The 13,903-nt window shown below is 32.7% G+C and overlaps 1 protein-coding gene across 22 annotated transcripts in view; it reads left to right on the plus strand.

Annotated features, from left to right (window-relative positions):
• The first annotated feature begins 2,870 nt into the window (after positions 1-2,870).
• The window catches only part of LOC106882725 (uncharacterized), a 30,162-nt gene continuing 19,129 nt past the window's right edge, over positions 2,871-13,903 (plus strand). For 2 of the 22 annotated variants that reach the window (XM_089363725.1, XM_089363738.1), the window contains exons 1-3: positions 2,871-2,998; positions 11,872-12,358; positions 13,344-13,504. In XM_089363725.1, coding sequence (XP_089219851.1) covers positions 11,902-12,358; positions 13,344-13,504 — 618 coding nt within the window. In that variant the 5' untranslated portion in view covers positions 2,871-2,998; positions 11,872-11,901. Of the gene's footprint in view, positions 3,803-4,263; positions 4,788-6,136; positions 6,484-7,114; positions 7,213-7,371; positions 7,571-8,659; positions 9,157-11,871; positions 12,359-13,343; positions 13,505-13,903 lie in introns of those variants that run through there. The other 20 variants (XM_089363721.1, XM_089363733.1, XM_089363724.1 and 17 more) reach the window with 18 other exon arrangements.

A 13,903-nucleotide genomic window follows, 5' to 3' on the forward strand; every position in this document is an offset into this window, starting at 1 on the left:
TTGGGAATTGCTGGTGGGGTAGCAACAGAGAGTCATGGTAAGCCATGCAGATAGTGAAACTGAGATGATGATGAGGTAGTGGTGCCACAGACCAGCAAAGGATATAAAATCATATGCTTCTTTTTACTTTTACAAAATATTTTCACTCCCGAAATTCAGTAAAAAATATTCTGTTGAACTAGATTAGAATATGCATGGAATTAACACATGAACACTTGATCAATTTCTCAAGCAGAATGGTTGAGTTGAGTGATTTCCACACTCAATATTTGAATGTCTTCAGCATTTATCAATTTTGGAAAAAAAGGAAAACAAAATCGACTTCAGTGGAAAATGAATATAAAAAGTTAAGGCAAAATGTAATTATATAAGATATTTATTTAGTCCACTGCTGTGTGGCCTCATCATTTTCAGTGCACTTACTGTATTTACTCATCTATAAGTCATACTATTTTATAAAAACTGGGGTATAACTTACACGTGGAGTAAAGCTGAAATTATAAAGGGAAAAAAATTTGTACCAAGATATAACATTAAACTTGGGGTGTGACTTAGATATGGGACAAAGCTAAAACTATGAAGAGAAAAAATTTGTACCAAGATTTAATATTAAATTAGAGATGCGACTTAAACACGATTGTGACTTATACGCAGGTAAGTAGGTTATATTATTTATAGATGCAAAAGAAATGTGATATATAGAGCAGAGATTATAAAATTGTATCTATAAGTTTGTATGAAGTGCTATAAGTCAGTGAAATTTTCATATTCCTGAGTGGATTGTAATGAAAATGATTGTTGACAATCATAAGCTAGAGTAATAGCTTCATTGAACCTAGATCTATGTGATAAGGTCAGGTAAATTAGGAATAGGGTCTTGTGCCATTGCAGCATATCTCTGCACCCACCATTTGTTGGTATTTGCTTGGGTCTTCCCAGCAGAGGCATAGCCAGGTTCTAAAGTTAGGGGGAATGACCACATAAAAAAAAAAGGCGCTGTGACATGTATCAAACAATTTTTAACTGATTTCTCTTATATTATGTGAAATATTTCATTAGTTATAGTACACATAATTGTATTTTATGTTCATTAATTTCATGTTTAAGTAACAATGTCATTATGTATGAAACTTACAACTACTGACGTAGGTGTGACATAAAAAAAAAGATGAATCTCCATAGGATTGTGTTGAGAGGTTATGATGTCGAGTTCGTTTTGGTTCTTCAGATGTCAGTGACCATCAACACATCACAAGAGACTGAGCAGACAGTTCAAAAACGCAGGAGGTTAGTCAAATAAAGTAATGACTCCAGAAAGTTCTTCCAAGGTCATGTAATTAACAAGAAAAAAAAAAAAAGCTAATTTAAAAAAAAATGTGCTTCCCTACTAGCAATGTCACTGCGTCCAGAGCAACCCTCTCAGCAGTGTCCCAGTCAGGCCCCATCTCTGAGATACTTTCTCATCAGCCGTGACCATGTGGCACATGCAGTGAACTGTTTTATACTCCATTGTATTTAAAGCTGAAAAAGTCAAGTCAATCCATTGTGTATTCTCTAATACAGGGGTTTTCAAACTTTTTGACTTGCGGACCCCTTTATATTTCAGGCTTTACCTTAGGGACCCCCTTATAAACGCTTATGAAATTTATACATAAATATTTGCTTAAAATAACATATATTTTTACACTTATTTATTTAACAAATAGGTTTATTGTCAATTAAAAGATTTCGATTAAAAAACATGTATAAAATCAAATTGCCCATAAAAAGCATTTGCTGTTCACGGACCCCCTGTCTTGTCCTTGCGGACCCCCTGTGGTCCGCGGACCACAGTTTGAAAACCCCTGCTCTAATACGAAAGAAACACACACACACAAAAGGAGAAAAACTGGGTTTCTGGAAACCTTGGGAAGATAAAATAATGTGAGAAACTAACAAGGAATTGACTTCAAAAATAAAATTTGTTTTTTTTTTATTTGATTGTAATATATTTTATCTTATGTGTTTCAGTCATTGGACTACGGCCATGCTGGGGCACTGCCTCAAAGAGTTTTTTTTTAGTTGAATGAATTGACCCCAGTACTTATTTTTTAAAAGCCTTATCAGTCACTGTTGTCAAACTACAAAATTATGGGTATGTAAACAAACCAACACTAGTTGTCAAGCGATGCTGGGGCCAAACACAAACACATAGATATATACATGTATTTTTTAATGTATATGTTTGGATAAAAATATATGTATGTGTTATACATATATTTTCATATGTTGGGCTTCTTTCAGTTTTCATCTACCAAATCCATGCGCAAAGCTTTGGTTGGCCTGGCACTATAGTAGAAGATATTTACCCACGGTGCCATGCTGTGGGACTGAACCCAAAACCATGTAGTTGGGAAGCAAACTTCTTACCACACAAAGACAGTTGATCATCCATTCAATTAGTGATAGGAAAAAAGTGTGTAAAATAGAAGGAAAATTCAAAGCTTTAAAAAATTTGTTTATAGAAAATATACTTAAGAGGTTATATGTGTATAATAATCATTATCTTCATGAAAATGAAGTGTGATTAGTTTTAAAATGGAGGAGTGACTCAACAAAGTTCGAACTATTGATTATGTCTCAGTTATGGATAGGAAAAAATATGTAAAATATGATAAAAATTCAAAGATCCTTTTAAAAAATAGCATTTTATAATATTAAAAAATATAGTTGGCGAGAATAATGTAATAATCACTATCGTCATTAATATAAAGGGTGATTAATATAAAGGGTGATTGATTGGTTATTTGTTTCAAACTAAGAGAGGGGTGATACTACAACATTCGAAATGTTCGCTCCCTGAAGAGAAAAACCCTTGTGAAGGGTGGGTGGGATGACGTCATCTGTGACGTCATGGACGTGTGTTGAATCTCTAGAGGAGGTCGCCATCTTTTCTTTTAGAAGTGTGCAAACCAAGAGAGGAACTTCTGCCGTCCTCTAACATTCAAAGTGAAGAGAGGTAGATAAAAAAAATGAGAGAGAGATAGAGATAGTGATAGGAATCTAAACATTGAAAGAAAAAAACAAAAAAAAGGGTTTGGAGAGAGAGAAAAAAAAAGGGAATAATGGACGCTTAAAGAGAGGTCGGAATGTGTGTGTCGCACAAATAATCTTGTCTTTTCTATTCAAGCCAAAAAACATACAAGTACAACAAAAATTTTCTTCATTTATCTCTTCATATACTCGCTTTTTTTTCCCCAAAAAAGAAGAAAGAAAGAAACAAGTGATTCCTTTTCATATGTGTGCTTGATTAGGTATACTGTACCATATATATATATATATATGTATATATATGTACAATTCGATGCTCTGTTGATCTTTTTATGAGACAACGAGAAGCAAAAATACCTAAAAGAAATCAAAGCTTCCTCCAAAATACGACCGTTTAATACATTACATGATATAACTTATTTACTGCTTCCCCTCATTTTCTGTCAAATATAATATATACACACATATATGTATATATACGGCCAAAAAACATCATTAATATATATCTACACACAAAAATCCTTCACGAAACAACACAAAATCCCAAATAATATTTTACTTCAGGTATTTAATATCCTCCAAATCTTCCTTCAATCTATTTTCCTCGTCCTCCATTCATGATAATTCTTCTAAAACATCTCTTTTTACATTATATACACTAGCTATAACTGCACATTGCTGTTTTATTTATAATCTTATCTTCCTAATAATAATTTCCACATATCATCATCATTCACAAACTTGCACCAATTCTACTCTACATAAGTTGATGGTATATAATTTTTTTTTGTTTTGTAAATATTTGTTCATTTCAGGTATAGTAAAAGAAATATACATACATATATATGTATATATGTATATATATTTAACAATTTAGTTGGAATGATCGTATAAATGTGTGTGTTAATTATTGTTTTTACTTGTTTCTATCTCTATCTTTAAAACTAAGTGAATATATATACATACATATATACATGCACACACACACATATATATATACACATACTTTTACATATACATGCATTATATATCCTTAGATAACTACTCTTATCTATTTGCTTTACCTATCAGCTGTATAATTTATTAATTTTGCTAATATTCTTGTCAGAACAGGGGAATGTAAAAGCAGTAATACATACATACCTACATACACGCACATTGATATACATTATATATATATATATATATATATATATACATATATATATATATATATATACATATATATATATATATATGTGATATTCACAAACACAATATAAATATCCCACTCTAAATACGTTACTGGAAATATTGGCGATCAAAAGTCAAAGACAAGTTCCCACTGTTAAACGAACAATCTGTTGGTAGTTATTAGTCAAAAATCCATTGAAAACAACTACTTGACATCACTTGGAATAAAAAGAAAAATCATCCCTTTCTAGGAAAAAAAAAAAGAAACAGAGGATAAATATATATATACATATATATATATCACCAACAACTATATACTCATTCAGAAGGAAGGAGCCTATATTCTCCCTTAATCAATTTTTTAGTAATTTTTTTTAAAAAGAAAATATATTGATATATATATATATACTCTCTCAATATCTGCATATTTCCTCTATCTCTCTCTTCACTTACAAGAAAAAAAACCTTATATTACTAATCTAGCATAGTCTCAACCACTAGCCATTATTTGCTGCTATCAGCAAGGATATTGTAATTTACAGATGAAGGTAAATCTGGCTTTAACATAAATTATGTTAATGAAGGTAGCAACGTCTAAATCTATCTTTTTTTTTTTTAAACTCCACCTTAATAATAATAATAATAATAATAATAATGATAATAATAATAATAATGATAATAATAATAATAATAATAATGATAATAATAATAATAATAATAATAATAATAATCTATTTGTAATCCCTACCCCGATAAATAATACTACGTAACAGTTTATCATCAACAATATTGGCGGCATATTTTGATAGATCTGTCATTGATTGATAGTTAATTAATTAGGTTTGTCGCCCATCGATTGTCGAAATCGATAAATTTTTGGAAAAACAAAATACCAATGAAACTTTTTCCAATTTGGAAACTTTTTGCAATAGCTTTGCCATTTAATATATATATATCTATCTATCTATATATATACACACACTAGTGAGTTCTGCTAGGTCCTGTCTTCGCTATTACATACATCCACTGTAATTGGATTTCATGCCAAAATTGGCCCAACATTAGGACCCACAAATAGTAAAGCTGTTAACCTGGTCATCTCCAGGACAAACCTAATACATCCATACATATATATATACATATATATATATATCCTGATCGATCGATGTTGAGGTTTTGCTACTGAATAGGAAAACAAGAAACTTCGTCTTTTTAGGCCTCAGCTTTAACAGATAAAGAAATCACAATAAGACTTCTTCCATGAAGAACGTGATGGTGGTGGTGGTGGTATAAACGAACCAAAGAACAAAGAAATCTTCGATGACGCAACAGTGCTTATAATAATAACAACCATAACATTAATCTTTAATTCAAAAGTTTCTGTAGAACCCCTGAGAGGCACTGACCTAATCAACCTTCCCCATCGCGATTTTCGAAATAATATTAAACATCAAAGACTGTGTTTCGGGATTTGGGTGGTGAAATTTCATTTTTTTTACACCGAAAAACAGGCAAAGCATTACGAAAATATGAACAAATTTTTATTCTTTTTACACATTAGATTTTTTTTAACTGAAAGGAAAATTTACGGTAGTTGTTGGCAATTAATATATAGCCTATGTAGATTTCATTTACATCAATCCTTTATTAAAAATCTTTAAAACATTAAATATGGAATTCCCAATAAGATATATTTTTATATAATTTTTTTAAATACAATAATTATACATTTATTTTTCAGTATTTATTTTATTACATCAAATATAAATATATTTCTTTTGCATAAATTTAACATCGAAGACTATTCTTGTATCGTTTATCTATTATTTTCTCTTATCAGGCAAACTGGAAAACGTAACTACCTCCATATTTAACTCCCCTTTTTGTACGGCTCCATCCCCCACTCATACTCTCTATTTCTCTATTCCCACTCATACTCTCTATTTCTCTAATTCGTTTCGTTTCGCTTGTTTTGTCGTCGCATTGACGTTAATACTACGTTTCTGTTTCTCCATTCCGCCTTTTGCCTACACCCCATTGTGTGGGACTGACACGTGACCTAGTTCTAACCTCCATCACTTGAAGACCACTGCTTGTCGTCGACGTCATATAGCGAGTTTTTGGACATTTCTCTTTCAAATACTCCAAGTGGACTCAACTTAAAATAATAGGATATATTGGTTTACCACTTCTCTGAGTAGTTGTGGTGAAAACAAGGTTTCTATCCTCAACCGAGAAGAAAAAGGAGCTGATTTTTTTTTACATCCTTTTCTATTCACTGTTAGTGTGTCTCCTTTTCTTAACTTTTTTTTTTTAAATATACATATATGATATATACAATATATATATATATATAATATATATACATATATATATACCTATAGACTCTCCAATCCTTGTCTTCCGCCCATCTTTTTTTACGAGGTATAATAATCACATTTTTTTCACTCCTGATTATTTGCCGTACAATAACGTACAGTGAAGTATCACTAAATTTCAATCCGGGGTCATATTTTAAAGGAAAAAAAAAAATTAGTATTTTAACCCTGTCGTCTCCTCGATCTCTATGAATTTTATTTCTTCAGGCCTTACCTACCCTCTTTTTAGTGTTTGTCAGAAGTGGAGAGGAAATCCCACCTTAATCACTACCAGCTACCACATTGTATCTTAACCAGAATGCCGTTTCTTGCTGGCTTAAATTGCCTTGCTGGCATTAATACCATTACTCAAATTTTCCATAAGAATCTTAAATTTTATATTATCAGATTAAATATCGCAAAAAGAAAAAGAACAGGTATAAATTTTTTTCCCTTTATTTAAAAAAAAATAGTCATATATATAATATATATATATAAAAAAACATAATTTAAATAGATTTATACAACTATATGTATATATATTTATCTTACAGTAGTGAAGAAAAAAAAACAAAACAAAGCAGTCCCCCCCAAAACCTTAGATGGTTTCGGAATAAAAGGGAATTTTTTCTTGTGTGTGGTGGAAATCACGGTAAGTAATCGGAATCAATCACCACGGTGAAATTACGAAAACTGCTAAGTATATTTTTTTTTACCATAATGGCGAACGTATGAGACTATAAATGAGGTCAAATTTGTCGCCACCACTCGAAGTATTACTAGCACTACTACATTTACACCACTGCTGGTTGTAGTAGTAGTAGTAGCAAGCCCGATTACTTACGAAAAGCTTTTATCGTTAATGACTAATGTTAACACTAGGAAGTGAAAAAACATTAGTGCCCGTAATAATATATATATCTATCTTTTAAGTCTGAAATAATGAAAGCGATGTTTCTGCAGAAATATAATTCTTAATTTCAAGACTCAGATACAAGTGAATTTACGCAGTAAGTTTTACACGATGGTAGTAATGGTGAAGAAGGGAGGATAATGTTGATTAAATAGCACCCTTCTCTCTCTATCTCTCTCCCCCCCCATGGATGCTAGCATAAGGTCAGTACTATGACGACATGAAAAAAAAATATATATATACCATGGAAATTTGTGTATGGTTAGCGGCTAGTTGGAGAGGCTGTAACTTTTCATTTCCCTCTCTACCTTTATTTAGGTTGTGAGGTGGGTACTGAGGTGAGATAATGTACGAGAGAAAGTCTGTGTTTTGTAAGAAGTAGCAGCATGTCTGATTTTAGAATGGTTGATCAAGGAATTCACTTCGTTGCCCTTATAATAATAATAATATATTGTGTTGTGTTGTCCTAGATTTTGTACTATATATATACTCTTATCGTAACTGTCATATCCAGTATGGATATGGATACATTGATACGTAAGATGACTAAGGTTTCTGCACTCTATATATTACAACATAACTAGTTCGCTACTTCGTTGTTGAATTCGCGCAGCGATCGGCTTAGCACTTCATACCTTCGTGGGTGATGGTGGTGGAGTCGATGAATTATGAGAACCGGGGGACATTCAATCGCCTGTATACCCCTTCCTCTATTAAACTGGCTTCGTGCCTGCTCTCTCATTTATGTTTGGTTATCTTCAAAACACGTCCATACATGCTTGCATAATACTTAAACTACCTGAGCTGTAAAAGTTTGTGTTTAAAATCGTGTGTTAAGCTAATCAGAAATCAAGTGAGAAAGAGAGTTCGTTACTAGCTCCTGTTTCAACTTGTAAAAAATTCATTAGAAATATTTTTCAATATGCTTGCTCGATGGTTTTAACCGTTCCATCATCCTCTCTTTTGCTCCTCGTTCCGATCTCATTCCATTAACTCCGACAGACTGATGATTACAGCCAGACTATCAATTCCCCCCCCTCATCTGTTATCGTCTTTGTGTACACGTATTTGACAATAGTTTGACGGGAGAGAAGTGAATGATGTTTGAATGTTTGCGATCATTCATCATCATCGTCATCAACAACTATATATAAAGGTGTCTGGAAATTTTCGCAATATATGCACTGTGTAAACAGCACCCACCTACCCCACTAAACGTCCTCTTGCGTTTCCTTAAACGTATTTACTCACATATGGACGCGATCTCTCTTTGACACGCGCGCACAAACATACATACACACACACGCACAAACATACATACACACACACACACACATATATATATATATATATAACCATATGCACACACGCATAGACATATATCCAGTTTTTCTTGAGTAATTCTAACGGAGATGTAGGGGCGTCATCGTGGCACTCAGCGAGTCCAGAGCATTAAACTTGGCGAAGCCTGTTTCTTCAAGTGTGTGTGTGTGTGTATGTGCGCGTGCGGACGTGATCACCTCACCTTGCACACAAACACACATAGAGTTTCTCTTCAGGACTCAGATCGTACCGTGAATTGTACGATTATTTCGACTTCATTAAAATGAAATAATCAATTTTCTCTAGCAGATGTGTCATATTACCAGGGGATCTTTCAATTATGTTCTTTCTTCCAGAAATGTAAATATTTTGGTTACAGGATTACTGATTACTTTTCATTCCTCCCTCATTCTCCCTACAACTTCCCTTCTAGTCACGATCGCCCATCAACGTTGCTTCTATACCCTGTCTCTTCTATAATGACGAAAGAAATTCTATATATCTGTTGCTCTCTTTCTCTCTATCTCCATCTCATTCTCTCTGTCTCTCGTTTCTAATGTATCTGACTTATAACAGATTCCATTCCCTCTTTTACTTTCCTTTTTTATATATATTTTTCTTATTTCATCTTATTTGCTTCGCTTTTCGTGACCAAGTCTCTTTCCTCCCCCACCACCTCATCTTCCATCTCACTACATCACCTTAGACACGTTCACACACACACACACACAAGTTTGGTTACTGACAAACCGAACTGCCAAGTTATATATAACTTTTATATTATAATGAAATTCCGAAATTGAGCACACTTTGTTATAATTAACGCGTGTATATGTGTGTGTGTTTGATGTACAAACAAAAGAAGCATTTATACATAAGGGGAGTACGAACGAATGCTAAAAGTGCTCAACACACATATAATAGAGTTACTAGTTTTTTTGCGACACACACATACACTATATACATATAATCGCACAATACTATGTAAACATTTACACACGCACGCACACACACACACTTTATTTCACCTCGAAATATGTTTAAAAATGAAAAAAGATAATTCTATTTGCTTAATTTATTGTTATTGTTATTTTTTTCTTCAAGTTTAAGCTAGCTAGTAAACTTACTAACTGATTATAACAATCAGGGATCGGCGATTTGCGCAGGAAGTTATTGAGATAAGCTAGCGTCTTCGCCATGGCGATGTGTTTTCTCCTCCTCATATGGGGCTTGTGTGTTTGTTGGAAGGGTTCACTTTTGAACTCAGGAACGCAACTTAACACCTTTCAAAAAATAGCATTAATTTCGTCTTTCATTCCGATAATAGCATAGACGTCGTTGTCTATATATATATATCATTATGACTGATTTAAACATCAATATATGTGTTACACATTGTTTCTCAACAACACACTTGAGTCTACCTTTTCCAATTTGAAATAAAAATGACATTTCTTCTGTATACCGAAAACAAAATATATTTTTAAAAATTTATTTAATTGATATAATTTACTTAATACTCTATAATTGGTTAGTGAAAGTTAGTTCGGATATATATATATATATATATATAAGAAGATACAGGCACCAAAGAAATATTTGCTTGGAATTTACAGTTCAAATACTCGATTTATTTTAGAATTCTAATTCAATAAGCAATGATTCCGTTTACCACTAGCATACCTATCACACGAATAAAAGTGGTTAAAATGTTTTACTTTACTGGAATTCTTTCTGAAATTTAATTATTTATAATAATTAAGGCAATTACACATCAATCCATTCGTGTATACATGCTTACAACGCATTACTAAAATGTTTATAGGACGTGTGGGGATGGACAAAGTATGTAGTTTATGAAAACGGTGGTGGGTGGTGGGACAAAGACTTTATACAACAATACAAATTCTTCCTGACCCTTACAAAACTATTCGTAACAACTATGTGAGTGAGGAGTGTTCATGTGTGTGCTCGGATTAGGATAGCTGTTAATGTATTTTACAAGCTGAAGGAATTCGACTGAAAGCTTGCAGAATTATTTTGATTATATATATATATATATATATATATATATATATATATTTACTAGGCTTATCAATAATAATAAATAAATAAAAGCGTGTATAATGTTTACAAGTTTTTTTCTTCTTCTGTTAGATACTAGCTTCTGTTTTGATTTTTTTAGATTTTATGTTCTGATATAATTCGTTCTATCTTTGCCTGTTTCCTCTCTACACATATAATAAATGGTTCATATTAGCTATGTGTATATATATTTATATGTATGGTGTATGCGTGTAATATACACATCCATACACACACATATATCTATATACAGACATACGTGTGTGTGTGTGAGAGAAACACTAATATCGCCATATGGTTATTTTAGTCAAAGATGTCTTTTTCTTCTGCTCTTGGAGACAATGACTCCTTTAAACTTCATCCCCACAATAATACAAGGGAAATAACTCTTCTTCGTAGCTGTTTCTTGTGGTGGAGCAGTTTCGAGTTTTGTAAATTGGCAAAGCTAAAAATAAAACTTTTACAAAATGTTACATTTCTTTCTATAGAACTAATAGTTTTAATTTTTTTCCCTTGTAATTTATTTATAAAGAAACAAACAAATTATTCAGACTGAGTTTAAATCAAAAGATATAAAACCTCTTTTTATAAGTGCTAGTTTCATGACACATTCATGCCTTTGCTAAAAATATGTTCATCATTTAATACTAAAAATTTGGTTTAAAATATTTAAATTCTCATTTCAATAAAATTTTTCTTATAAATTTTGAGAGAACGTGAAATAATTCTATTTTGAAATGTTGTACCTTGTACCTTGAAGCATATACACTGACCTGTAAACAATATCATGTGAGTAAATTGGGTTGAAAAACCTTTTTGGATAAGAAAACGTCGACATTTTCCAATCCAAAAGAGTTTTTCTTCTCAGTATTTACATGTTCTTCATGTGTGTTCTTTGAGATATACCATTCTAAAGAAAGAAAAAAAAAAATCTCATTTCAGTATATGGGTTTTAATGGTTGAATCTTATTTTTTTTGTATCTTTGGTAGTGTTAATATTGGAATTTGCTATGTCATGCAATGGATGATTTCATGACAGATGAGGAGCAGGACTGCCATGGTGATGGCGGGAAGTTGTCTATTCAACTAAACGATGATGATAGTTCTTCAGAGCAGTCATTGAATCCACTTCCTTCAGCTAAGATGTTGACGACCTTTGCTGAAGATGGCTTCAAGAAGCAATCATCCGAAAGCGATCAAGATTCTGGAAATGGACCACTGATACTTGATTCAACTGAGAATGATGCTAAAGGAGTTTTACAGAATTCCAAATCCATTTTAAATAATGGTCAGTCAAAGAGTAGTAGAGGTGACAGTAGTCGTCATCGACAAAAAGAAACTCGAAGGAGATCTGGAAAGCGAAAGTACAAAGAAGAGGAGCCTGAAGATGGTGAAATTCTTGAAGACGGAGAGATTGCCAGTGATGGAGAGAATGATTTTCGGCGTCGAAGGCAACGAAGAGATGATGATTTCAGTGGTGAGTTACTGTTACGAAAATTCTGTTTTTCTATGTCTGTTGTTGTGGAATCGGTACAAGTTCTTTTACTTTTTTCTATCTTTTGTTTCAGTCATTAAACTGTGGCCATGTTGAGGCACCACCCTTAAGAAATTTTAGTCAAATTTATCGCCCCCAGTACTTATTTTTCTAAAGCCTGGTACTTATCCTATTGTTCTCTTGCCAAACTGCTATGTTTTGGGGATATAAACACACTAACACCAGTTGTCAAGTGGATTTGGTAGACTGAAACTGAAATATGCATGCATATATATATATATATATATATATATGCGTGTGTGTGTTTATTTGTGTAATGTCTGTGTTTCTTCCTCTATACTGCTTGACAACTGGTACTGCTGTGTTTATGTCCCCGTAACTTAGCAGTTCCACTAAAGAAACTGGTGGAATAAGTTCCAAGCTTTAAAAGTATAAGTACTGGGTTTGATGCATTTGGTTAAAAATTCTTCAAAGCAGTGCCCCAGCATGGCCGTAGTCTAATGACTGAAACAAGTAAGGGATAAAAGATAAAAGATCTATATATATATATATGTGTATGTGTTTCCTTGTGTGATTATTGTAAATGAGTGTTACCATCATGCAAATTGTGGCCTTCGTTTCCATTGTTCCATGAAAACTTATTTGGTCATGGGGAAATATTACCTTACATGGAAATAGGTGAGGGTTGGTAATAGGAAGGGCATCTGGCTCTAGAAAATCTACATCAATAAATTCTGACCACATCAGCAGCAAAATACAGTGACTTAAATATATTAATGCAGTTTATCTGTTTGCTTTTTTATGGGGATAAATTTATACAAATCTACATGCTTTGACAAATTCATGACAGTGGGTTGAAGTTTTCTCCGTGATTGCTTGGCTTTTGAAATCTTTCATTTAAATTACCTTGCGTTTTATGCATAATGAAATCTCGATAAAAATCTAAACTGCCTTTACTTATTTTCAGAAAAATCTGCAAGTAGTGCTGAAGAGTGTGAAATGCGATCTGATGCCAGTGATAATGAAGTTGAAACAGCTGGGAATGAAAAATCTGAAAGTTTATCAAGACGAGAACGTCGGAAGAGGAAGCGAGAACGCCGAGAAAAACGGCGAAAGAAAAATGAGGCTGTGAGTACATTTTGTAAAACTGAGTACAATATATGTGTTTGTATGTGTGTGTGTATATATATATGTATGTATTTATGTGTATATGTATGTATATATATGTGTGTGTCTTTGTGTCTGCCTCCTCCCACTTGACAACTGGTGTTGGTTTGTTTTTGTCCCTGTGAATAAAAGCATGTAGATATTGGGTTAAAGAAAAACCTCTTTGGACAGAGATAGAAAAAGTCAAAGGCTCTCTGTGGAACTCGTACCCACATCCCTAAACATGACTTGTTTTAACCAGTGGACCAATCCATTTTACAGTGCTGGTCTAGATGGCATGCATTTTCTAAGAGTAATATTTTTTACAGTTTATTGTTAAACCAGTCAGTCAACTGAAACTAAGTGCAATCCTTTCTATAT

This window comes from Octopus bimaculoides, chromosome 15 (assembly GCF_046866305.1).
Source record: "Octopus bimaculoides isolate indiv1 chromosome 15, ASM4686630v1, whole genome shotgun sequence".
Lineage (NCBI taxonomy): Eukaryota > Metazoa > Mollusca > Cephalopoda > Octopoda > Octopodidae > Octopus > Octopus bimaculoides.